The sequence below is a fragment of the Sinocyclocheilus anshuiensis genome, unplaced genomic scaffold (genome assembly GCF_001515605.1).
Source record: "Sinocyclocheilus anshuiensis isolate Anshui unplaced genomic scaffold, SAMN03320099.WGS_v1.1 scaffold1413, whole genome shotgun sequence".
Classification (NCBI taxonomy): domain Eukaryota; kingdom Metazoa; phylum Chordata; class Actinopteri; order Cypriniformes; family Cyprinidae; genus Sinocyclocheilus; species Sinocyclocheilus anshuiensis.
The window spans coordinates 6365-19208 of NW_015549649.1; the positions used below are offsets into that span (position 1 = coordinate 6365).

The window sequence follows — 12844 nt, forward strand, 5'->3', positions numbered from 1 at the left end:
TGCGGCAGCATAGTGTGAGCTGCTCCGTCTCACGCAGAGTTGCCAGGTTTTCACAAGAAAACCCAACAATTGCTACTCAAAACTAGCCAAATCGCGTTTCGAGGGGGTCTCCAGTTAAAAATTGCGTTCCGGCGGGTAAAATACACGTTTTTTGATGGGGGTTCCCCTGCTAAAATTCCCATTCCAGGGGATAAATATCATGTTATTGGAGTCGCTTCAACCCACGGCAACAGTGTTAAAGTAGCCCAACTCCGAGGGAAAACCGCGCACTTGGCAACACTGGTCACGCAGCCAGAAAGAGATGGGTGTGTCTCAGTCAGCTCCCTAGCTCCCGAGCTCGTGAATCAGTAGATCGTGTACACGAATTTGGTCACTGGAGATTCTCCGGTACAGTGTCCCACAACAACGCTTAGCTGCCTGCAGATGCGCCTGCCTATAAATCGGCCTAATTTGTAGCACAAGCCAATTAAAAAATGCCAAAAATCATAATGAATTAATTTGTCAGGATTGAAAATTAGCCACACAGCAATAAAGTTATATTTTCCATTATTTCACAAAAGAAAGAGGACACATTTATTCAGTCGCATCTTGTTTTTGTTTATTTGTAGTCGCAGTATACATCTCATTTATAAAGAATGATCATTTCTATAATTTTCCATCAAAAATACGACCTGAGTAGCAGAGGGAGTAACATACATTGAGCTAAATATGAACATCAGACAGTCAGGTATAGACACGAGACTTACTGACAGATTAAACATGTTACTAAATAAATACACGATTGTGATAGCCTATGTGATTTGTCTGATTTCTTCAAGGAATCGTATTTACCATGTTTACTATGGTAATGGCTAGCGCACATAGTCCTTCGCATCACTTATAAATGTTTCTGCCTTGTATGGGGATCATAATCTACATCGGATCTCAAACAGAATTTATTTCAAACACTCGCTGCTGTCGGAAACTGAGTTTTGAGCTAAAATTATTTTTAAAGTCTTTAATGTTGGTGTTATAGCTGTTAACTAAATGATCCGTGGCGCTGACACTCTCCAGACTCGGAGAAACTCCGCCTTTGCTCATAACCACTCCTCAAGCCCGAGCTGGTCCGCTTTGGCCCAAGGTTTTCGGCGGGCCAAAGAAACCCCCCGGAAGCCCCAGAAGTGACAGTGGAAACGTGACTGGCCCTGGCATGCACTAGCACGCCCGCTTTTGGCCCGACAGTGGAAACGCGGCTAATGAGTTCCAGTTACTGATCTTTGTGACAGGATTAGTTTGTAGTCTACTTTATAAAGAGTTCCAAAGTGTTCAGGTCTTTCCTTGGTGAATGGAAGGGGATGCCTACATACTTTTGCCATGTAGTGTAGAACCATATACTTGCCTGAAACTTAAAGGCTCTGTCCTAAATTTCACTCATATCCCTTATCCGAGTTCACATTTTGGTGATGCACTCCTACACAGATTGTCAAACGTGTGGAGTCCACACCAGCATGGGCTCAACAAGGGTGTAAGAACCCTTCTAAATCCTAAAACGGTATACTCTACAGTCTTGTGGACTCCATAGACCTATGCAAGCAAAGACAGCAAGTCCACATTAAGTGCAAAATTTGGGGCAAGGCCTACACCAGGGGTGTCCAACCTGGTCCTCCAGCGCCACTGTCCTGCAGAGTTTAGCTTCAGGCCCAAGTATTGTGAACCAAGGTTATAAAAGTCTTCAGGATTACTAAAACTTCCAGGCAGGTACATTTGAACAAGTTAGCGCTAGACTCCACAGGGGTCTCCAACCCTGCTCCTGGAGAGCTACCATCCTCCAGAGTTCAGTTACATCCCTAATCAACCACACCTGAAACAAGATCTTCAGGGTTACTTGATAATTACAGACAGGTGTGTTGGAGCAGCGTTGGAACTGAAGTTTGCAAACCAGGATTTTGAAATCCCTTCCCTGAACTGTATAAGTGCAAAGAATGTATTAATGTTTCACCTTTTTCGTTTCTAGGCACTGCATCACAGGAGTGGGCTTCCAGGGTCAGTTTGGCTCAGAGGGAGTGGATGACGAAGAGTCATTGTCACCAGAGGCCTGCTATGAATGCAAGATCAACGGTGACCTTGGAAAGAAAGGTCGCCATAGGCGTAATACTGGCGATAATGAGCTCAAGGTACTTTTGAGTACTGTCCATCTCTCTTTAGTTGTCTTGTTATCAATATGGCCACACTGCTAACCCTGAAAGGGTATAATAGATCTATCAGAAGCTACTTCTAAGGTTTCCAAATGTTCTGTCCTGCCCTCAGGAGACGGTGAGCTTGGCCAGCATGGATGTTCAGACCTCTATCCCCATGAACCTCAGTCTGGCACAGCTGCAAAACAAGGAACCCCTACTTGAGTTGCTTCCAGCCCTGGAGCCGCTTGAGCACCATGTGCGCTACGTCATAACGCATGGAAACCAAGGCAAACACTTCCGCATCCTGGAGCGTCGCGACGGGAAGAGCGTTCTGCGGCTGGGCCGAAAGCCACCCTCTCCAGGTTTGTACCGCCTGGAGATCGCCAGCTTGCGTCTGTTCGGTCCGCGCAAACTTCAGCAAATGGAGGACCAACATGACAGCGACTACTTGCTGGGCGAGATCGGCGACGCACTGCGCATCAAGCTGCACATCCACCTGCACCGAGACTGACCCTTGACCCCGTGCCCTTCACTGCAGGGCGTAGGCTCTGAGAGACTGTGTCCATTTACCGCCATGTTTTGGGTTTGTTTTTATTTGCCGTCCTTTCATAATCAGCCCCCACCGACTCCACCAGGTTGGGTGGAATATGTACATACACCACCTTAAATTAGCAGGAGTGCGTTAGCACTAGCACCCACTTTTACCAGAGGGACAATCAGAAATATCAGTCGTAAGGACGATTTAATTTTAGTACAGCTATTACAGTTGTAAACTGTCAAAATTATCATGTAATGACATTCAGTCTTTAGTGCACATAAAAACGTTGCATTATAGATGAAGAAAATATAATGACTATTCACTCATCTCGATATCTCAGTGCAAACTGGGGTCAAAGTTTATTCCATTCAGTATTTAGAGTCATTTGTCAAGTATTGTACTGTTTTTGAAGAAAAAAAAAAGGTCACACAAAGGACTGCAGCAATTTTTCAGGTTTAAACGAGAGTCGAGGGTTCAAAAGGCTTATGGTTCTCAAAAATGAAATGCGTCTTTTTACACAAGATTTCTGGGACTTTCTGGAGTGTTTGCATGAGCTGCCACATCGCGTTACCTCATTTTACACACAAACACAAGAACACACACAAATACATGTATGGCAGTTAGGACAGGAGTGGTGCTAAATGCTCAAAATTTGCACTGGGCCTCCTCTGCGTATTTCATCAGGGAAAATTCATTCCAAAAATGGCAACAACTGTCTAAAGGGTTTTCGAATATGCATGCGATGTTGCACAAACTTGGCATTTACATTTGAACCATTTTCTTCTCCATACTTGTGTGCTCTTGTCAGTGTATTTGACAAAGACGTGCTTGGCAAACAGAGCACATACGAATGGAGAACTGGAAGCCTGCTGGGTAAACCAACCAGAGGCCATTTTTGATTGCAGCTGGAGACGTGCAGTCTCAATGGTACATAAGGATTGTTTGGCAAGCCGTCCTCCAAAACACTCCAGATATGGACATGCAAACACACATTTTCAACTTTCAAGTGTGGGAACGATGACAAGCTGACCCTCGTTTCTTAGTTTCTCAGAAACCGCGAGCAAACAAGGTGCTAAGATTCCAACTTACGCTGTACTACGAACTGATTTGTGGATCGCAATCGTGACATTTCCAAAGGTCTTTTGTGTTTTATTTTATTTTTTATTTCGTGTGTGATTGTCTTTTGTACTGTCTCAATGCTGAAAAATCAATACTATCAAAGCTTGTTGAAAATTTTAATTGTATATTTTAAAGTGAAATGTAGTTTTTGTTTGTATTTCTTCTTCTTTTGTATTCTCAAGCATCAAGACTGCCAAACCAAATATTTACTTGTACACATTAGATAAATAGCTTTTAAGAGCTGTTGACTTTGTTTTTCCTCAGAATACGGACAATTAATGATCACCGCGTCCTTATTTTACTGTCACTGAGCACTATGTGACAGACGTCACTGTTTACATGAGCTTGTCCATCAATCATCTAAATGAATAATACTGTAGTTTATTGCAACGACCAGCAATATTGGACTGTTTTCAAAGGCTGTAAACAAAGTGATTTTGGTGCTAGAATGACAAAACTGTTTCTTGAACATCACAGTAACTGCACTGTTTGACAGCCTGAGGTATATTTATGCATAACCATTTGTCTAACATGGGAACTTTGTATACTTTCATATCTTTTGTTTTTGTTGATGCCACTACATGTAAAAGAGCGAATGTGCGTGACTGTACTGTATGTCAAAAATCAGTAGCAAACTTGAAATAGTCATCAAGCTAGTGTTGAGTTACGAACTTCAGACCAAAGAAAGTGGACCGGGTTGCTCAGGATGTCGTCCCATACCATAAATCTCAGAGGTGCATTGATTAGGGCATCTGTATGAATTTTTTGAGCCATAAAGATCCATGACGGAGAAACCTGAGTACCCCATACACTGCTAATGAATAATTCCAAATGCATTGTTTTTATACCATTTTCGATCCATCTGTTAGATCCGAGTGATCCGCACAATGTTTGTGAACATCTGTACGAAACAACAAATGGCAATAAAACAACATGGGTTATATTTTTAAACCTTTGTCTTTCTGTTCTCTATGTGCAAAGGCCATTTTTAGCCACGTTAAAGAGATCTAGCGAGTGTATCCAAGTGGAAGCCTTAAGTGAATAAACCCAGTTTTATTTCAGACAAAAGGGAATTAGGAAAATATCCAATCTACTTACAAAACTCACAAAGCAATGCAAGCTCCTCTGTTTCTTGGCACATCAACATTCTTTGCACATCCGTCCAAATGAGAGCTACAAATTCAAGATGATTAGCAAAAAGGGAACTCCAAATCCGAGTCGGGATATAAAAATAATGCTTTCGGTCGATTCTAAACCTCTCTTAGATCACAACGGTTTCAGAGAGCTCGGCAGATTAGCAAACAGATAACCAATGACATGAACACCCTCGAGATATGAGAACATATGGCTTATATACACATAGTCAAAGGACAGGAAAGAGTCAAACAGCAATAATACAATGACTGACACTCAGTTCCGAAGTCTTAAAGGGATTTTTGCTCCAAATCCAGAACATCCTCAGAAATGTATAAAGCACAGAGTTTAGAACGGGTCTGTCGAAGGCAGCAGGTATGTCGGACATCCTCGGACTTTACAACAATACTGAAGTTTTCCTTAAAGATGTATTTCGCGCAAAATTACCATGCTAAATAGACAAAAATCATACTGAATAGGCCATAATCATGGTAAGAGGCTTATTTAATTTTACACAAATGAAAACGAGGCAATGAGGGCAGCAATGACTAAGGAGAACAAAGTGTAAATTGCTTTCGAAACCCTTTCTTGCGTAGTTTGTTAAATCCAAAGCAACAATTTAATGACATTTCAGTTATTTTTACAGTGTAAATTTTGTGTAAACCATTTGTTGAATTCAACGCAACAATTAACAGAAAGTGACAATTTAGTGAGTTTACTGATTTTTACAGTGTAACCTGTTAAAACCATTTGTTGCATTGAATGCAACAAATGTAAAGCGACAATTTAACATCAGTTTTGTGATTTTTACATTGTAAATTTTGTTAAAACCATTTGTTGCATTCAATGCAACAATTAACGTAAAGTGACAATTTAATGACAGTTCAGTGATTTTTAGTGTAAATTTTGTGAAACACCATTTGCTGCATTCACTGAAACAATTAACTTAAAGTGACAATTTAGTGACAGTTTACAGAGTTTCATGGTTTAAATTGTTAAAACCATTTGTTGCCTTCAATGTAACATTCAACAAAGTGACATTTTAGTGAGTTTTATGATTTGTATGGTATAAATTAATCATAAAACAATTTATTGCATTCAATGCAAGAATTAACAAAGCGACAATTTAACATCAGTTTAGTGATTTTTTCAGTATAAATTTTTTGTTAAATCCATTTGTTGAATTCAACTGTGTAAATTGTTCGTCAAACCATTTGTTAATTTACACACAAATTTAAGGTCCAATATGTCTCAAGTTTCTAGGTCATGTCATCGTCTAGTTTTTTTTTTTTTTTTTACGCAAATTGTAATGCATATTTTACCATTTTTTTTGCAAAGCCATGTTTCCAGTGTTTCGGTGGCTGAACAACTGACATTAATTTACAGCAACAATCGACTTACTGACATCTATCCATCACAGCCTCATTTTCAGTTGCGTTAAATTAAAATATGCCATCTACATAGGTTCATTGAAGAGTTTCATCATGTCTTTTACAATTAAGATATATCTACAGTAACGATGAAGTATGTACAGTAGCCGAAGGGTAGTAACAGTTCACAGTGAGCATTGTGTTGGTCACCTTGAACCGTCGACTTCATGTGTTTATTCGTTGTAGACCTTGTAGACCGTCCTGAGGAAGTAGCTACAGCGGAAGAAATGGACGACCCTGTTAATTCGGTTACGTTTACGCCCAAAGTACATTTCCAGGTATACATGGCACGTGCGTTCCCTGGGAATCGAACCCATGATGGTTTAAGCGCAATTAGCTACAGGGTTGGAGTCGGGCCACACGTTGGGCTAAGGCAGGTGGCGTCTCAAGGTCACGTGACTACACCAGGGCGTAGTCAAACTGGCCCCGCTCGAAGCCATCCTTGTGATCGGTCCAAGATGAAGCGGGCATTCGGCTGTAGGGGTCGAGCAAGATCCGGAAGCAACGCACCAACAGGAAAATCAAAAACAGCATCAGGAGACCCACGAACGCAAAGGCTGTCCTTTGCTCGGCGTCGCCACCAAGAGGTGGGCTGCTGGGGACCCCGGCGAATGACAGCCCCGGCGAGAGCAGCTCATAGTCCAATGTGGACACATCGCTCATCCTCCAGGGAGGGCGACGACAGAACTTGCAAGCTGTCGTGAGAGTGGGTTGGATGGAGAGATTGGTGCGGCGACCTCGATGTGAACAAACAAGGCCAAAGTCGACACTTTTGACCGCGTGACGGACACGCAAAGTGACACAAGTGGAGCAATCCGGGACCAAGCGGGGTCAAAGTGACAGGCTTTTTTATTCCAGACCTGTCAAATCGGATCTGACCCACAAGTGGCGCGGCGCAAGCCGATGGGACATGACACAACGGGCTGCCACAACGGATAAAAACAGCAAGGACTGGAGTCACACGCTCGTTTCTTTTGGCTGCAGGGATGAGGCTAATTGGTTCCAGATGGGACACGGTTTGCAGGTGTTGACCCTACGTTGGGCACCAGTTTACCGTTCGCCCCACATATATATATATATAAGGATGATATTAAATGGCAAAAGACATGTAGATCGCATAAATCAGGTTTTCAGTAGATTGTTGATCATGTTAATGATGTGGAGGCCTTATAAAGTCATACGTCAAATATGAGAGAGTGAATAAATGTTTCGACTAATCCGAGCAAAACTGCCATAATTACCCTGACATTCTACGTAATGGTGAAGCTGATTACAAAACGGCAATACCAGCAAAAGCGGCTGTTGTAAATGTCGTCTTTATCCATCAGCGGGGCGTTTTAACGAATCATTAGCTGACTGCTGGAGGAAAGCAAATAAGCATTTGTGAATAATACGAGTCTCATTCTCTCGAGTGTCGCTAGTCTGGGATCGCAGGATACGAAATGTCACCAGACGATGACACAACGGGCTGCCACAACGGATAAAAACAGCAAGGACTGGAGTCACACGCTCGTTTCTTTTGGCTGCAGGGATGAGGCTAATTGGTTCCAGATGGGACACGGTTTGCAGGTGTTGACCCTACGTTGGGCACCAGTTTACCGTTCGCCCCACGGCAAGTATCCCATTTCTGGCTGCCGCTGAAAGCGTCAGACAATGAACATCGCACGCCTAATCGGATCAGATCAATATGCGAATCTGAGAAAGCCGTTCGTTCAAGCGAGTTAGATTAGTGGGCTCCAATAGGTGTGCATTAGGTTGATGAGTCAGAGATGATCTGTTCCTTCTTGCTTTTGTTTTCTCACACAGAAACGTCTTGTAAGGTTGGTACTATTGATCGAGGCTGGCTAATGTCTGGTATAGTGTGGATTTCAGGGCCAGGATGGGATGTAGGCGGACAGCAGAGTCACAGAAACGACGCCTTCGCTGCAGTGCGTTTGGCCTCTGGTCTGTTGTACTTCACCCTGTAAAACACACAACATACACGTATTCAGCATTTAATCTGTTTAGTTGCATGACCATTAACTAGTCCTAAACCAAAAAGCTCACAATGAAAGAGATATTATGTGCTTTTCAGAAATGTCCACTGGATGTTAACACAAAATATGTAAAAAAAAAAGAAAAAGAAAAAAAAAGCATTTGGCATGTTTATTTTTTGTAAAAACAGTAAAAGAAATCTTGTTAAAAATAATGAAGGCATGTTTTATATATTACTTTTCACTTATAACAATGCTATTTAAATGACTACAAGACTAAATATATTTGATTTAAAAGTGTAAATATATTTAATTTTATAAATGCATTTAAATGTATTTTTTAACAAAATTCAAAATGTATTAATGCATTTTTCTGGAGTATTTACAATCTTATAAGCATTTCTATATATTTTTATACAATTTATTGATTAAGCAATTTCAAGAATTTCGTAAATTTTATAACATTTTGATTGAATTAAAAAGCGGTTGTGGTGAGCTGAATGTCATGTAATGCATTACAATAATGACTGAAATAATTACTTTTAAATAAAAAAAATACCTACTTTGCACAATATTTTCAATATTCTATAAAATCTAAATTTTTCACAGGTAACACACACACACACACACACACACACACATATACACATATATGTATATGCACACCCACTTCTGTTTTAATTTATTATTAAATAATTTAATTATTTAAAAAATTGTGGTAAACATAATACATCATGAAATGCATTGCAATGATGACTGAAATAAACACTTTGAAATAAAAACTTAAATACCTGCTTTTTTCAATATTTTCAAAAAATGTATTTAAAATATCACAAAATATTAAGCATACGCTGCCGTAATTGTTCATTTTGAAATATGAATATAAATATGAAACAAAAAGTATCAAATATAACAATATGAAAGTTAAATAAATCAATCATGTCTCAGCAAAAACTTATATATATATATACAGTAGTCAACATTTCAAGTGGATCAAGACCTTTCATCAAAGTTGTCCTAAAAGCCTTGAAGAACTTTTTTGATCCACTTCAAATGTTGACTACTGTATATATATTGGGATCACAGGATACGAAATGTCAGCAGAGGATTATCTTAAACTTGCGAACAGCAGCGGCGTGATTAAAGCGATCGGACAGAGACGAGGGAGAGATGGATGACGGACGCAGAAATCACTGGTGCTGAATGGACGGGCCCAAGCGTCATGATGGATGACGGGACGATGTGAGGATCTGTGTGGCACCGCAGACGACGCTGACAAACTATCGCGCTCTCTTCACGCGGGCCGTATCTCTGCGTCCTGTGCTGCTCGCTGCCAGCGCTCGCTCTGGCCACTTCATCAACGGGACTTAATCAATCAGGTCTTCCCTGAGACGAGTTTTACAAGAGCCGACATCGGAGAGAAGAGTCTTACAGAGCAGGGGGAAACGGGAAATTTTAGTGTGCAAAAAATTAAATTGATAAATAATAAATTAAACATAAAACGCTGCTGCTGTTAATAATAATAATAATTCATGATAATAAATTAATAACTTACAGTAAATACTACTATACTACTAATAAAATAAGCTATAAATTATATTATTAATAATACTTTTAATTTATATATAGTAATAATAATAATAGTTATTATTATTATTATTATAAATGAACCAGTAAAAAAATCGTTTATATCTAAAAGTTAATTATAGATTTTCAACATTTTATTAATTCACTAATATTATTATTATTAGTAGTAGTAGTATTATTATTAAATTAATTAATATTATATAAATAAACCAATAAAATAATAATTTATATTTAAAATTATATTTTTATTTTTAACATTTTATTCATTAATTCATTCATTTTATTATTATTATTATTTTCAACATTTTATTAATTAATTCATTCATTCACTATTATTGTTGTTGTTGTTACTATTATTATTATTATTGTTCAATTAAGGAATATATGAATGAACCAGTAAAATGATCATTTATATTCAAAACTATATTTTTATTTTCGACATTTTATTTATTCATTAATTTATTATTATTATTATTATTATTATCATCGTCATCATCATTATCATAATTGAATGAATAAAGATACTTCTATACTATACGAGAAATACTAATAATTGTAATTTTTTAAATAAATTTATAAAAATAAAAATAAATAAAATGCTACTAATAATAATAAATACAACTAATAAACAGGAAATTACATTATACAAATTTTATATTTAAATATTTATTTAAATTATATTATAGTTTTGATTCTATTTATTCATTATTTTAATAATGTTATTTTGAAATATATGATTAATGATAGTAAAAATAAACACTAATAATAATTGTTTATAATTGTAATAATAATAATAATGAATAAATAAATACATTACAAATTATATATGTATAGATGTTAAAATTGACCAAACTTGATATTGTAGTCTATATAATAATACATCAGTATTACCAGTAAAAATATGGTCCTTCGATTTGATTTTGATATATGATTTTGCAATAATTCACATACTTGACGATCCATGGCATCAAAAAATATGAAAACCGGTTTGAGGATCTGATGAAAATGTTAAAGTTCATACGGAGACTTTTGACTGCAAACCTGAGCCCAGTTTGAAACTCTAGATGACAAATGTGAGCCACGGCACCTTATTGGTGCTCATGAGAAAGCTCTGAGATATCAGAGATCTGGTTCGTGGTTTCTGTCCTTCAGACGCTGAGGATGAACGGATCGAGCAGATGGCAACCCAGCAGGCCTTCAGAGATCACAGCCAGAGGACTCATCTCAGCGAACCCTCTTCAGCACACTCTCAACTCACGTCTTTGACAGAGACGGAGCGCCGGAAACACCATTCACTTAACGAATCGCCTGTCAGGACGTCCCAGCGTGGGGCTCCATGCAAATCAGATGGACCCTTAACAGCATCTATCAGGTCGCCAGTGCATGTTTGTGCAATAACAAGACCGGTTGCCAGATCCTCAGGCTGTTAAACCCCCTCAATGACATCCACAGGATCAATTAACAAGTAAACAGGACAGGAATACATCTTTCTTTCTGTTCATGATGCCAGTTATGTGTCAATGAAACCTAATGAGTCCGAATACCATGGTACTACCGTGGTTAATGTCCAAAGAAACATGGTACTTTCAAAAACACTTTTTGGTCCTTTTTTTGTTAGTGATACTTTTATACAGTATGGTATACGGTAGACTTGTGCCGGTATTCGGTAATGCGATATATCACGGTAATCAATAATAATAATAATAAATAACAGTAAAAATCATCAAGGCATGTTTTGTGCTTTTTTTCCTTTATTATAAAATAATTTAATATTATTTTCATATAATACATTATAAAATTGGAAAGATTTTTATGTATACCATTTATTATTACTATTATATTCTGTTATGGCTGCAAGAACTATAATAAAGCAAAATTATATTTATTAATATTTATACATGCATTTATCTACATATATAATTCACATCTGAATTTATTTTATTTATTTTTTGCTGTTTTTGAAAGAAGTCTCTTCTGCTCACCAAGGTGGTGTTTATTTGATAAAAAAAATACAGTAAAAATTGTTAAATATTATTAAAATATAAAATAACTCTTGTCTGTTGTATTATCTGTTAAAATGTAATTTATTTCTGTGATCAAAGGTGAATTTTCAGCATCATTGCTCCAGTCTTCAGTGTCACATGATCCTTCAGAAATCATTCTAATATGCTGATCTGCTGCTCAAGAAACATTTCTGATCACTATCAATGTTGAAAACAGTTGTGCTGCTTAAGATTTTTTTCAGGATTCTTTGATGAATGGACAGTTCAAAAGAACAGCATTTATTTGAAATAGAAATATTTTGCAACATTATATGTGTCTTTACAGTCACATTAATCAATTTAATGCATGTTTTGCTTAATAAAACTCAATTTATTAAAAATAAAAACTTACTGACCCTGAAGTTTTGACCAGTAGTGTACTGTATGTCTTTCATTCCCTTCTGCTGGAACTCTTATTCTTCGTTTGTGCTTCTGCATAATCAAGCTTGGCACATTGCGATCCGCTCTTGATAAGAAGAGGCTTTTATTTTTATTTTTTACTGATAAGGTGCTGTATAAAATCATTTTAAGTGAACTAGCATGTTTTAAACTTTTAAAATTGTTCTTTTTGTCTGAGATTTCTATGCTGATGTGTGTAGTTCAGTAAGTGTCGGATGTTCTCAATGTATATAAATAGTGATGTGCTGGAGTTATTGTTCCTGAAGGAGAAAGCTTTTGTAGTGTGTGCAATGCTCCCCGCAGCCCCTCAGGATCCATCACTGAAGATTACACACATCCTGCAGCCCCATGAAGACTTTACACACTATATTTAATCTTCTTACTTAACTATCACTTCTGTTGAATCTGTATCTTCGATACATTTTACTCTTGCCTTGACTAAATGATGCTGCTCAATATTTATCTT

General features: G+C 37.8%; 1 protein-coding gene across 2 annotated transcripts in view; it reads left to right on the top strand.

Annotated features, from left to right (window-relative positions):
- The window catches only part of LOC107660205 (fibrillin-2-like), an 11726-nt gene extending 3717 nt beyond the window's left edge, over nt 1–8009 (top strand). The window contains exons 7-9 of one of the 2 annotated variants that reach the window (XR_001630977.1): nt 1994–2153; nt 2287–7401; nt 7947–8009. Coding sequence is in view for 1 of the 2 variants with exons in the window: in XM_016449461.1 (XP_016304947.1) it covers nt 1994–2153; nt 2287–2667 (541 nt within the window). In the remaining variant the exon portion in view is untranslated. Of the gene's footprint in view, nt 1–1993; nt 2154–2286; nt 7438–7946 lie in introns of those variants that run through there. The other variant, XM_016449461.1, reaches the window with a different exon arrangement.
- Nucleotides 8010–12844: the final 4835 nt, after the last annotated feature.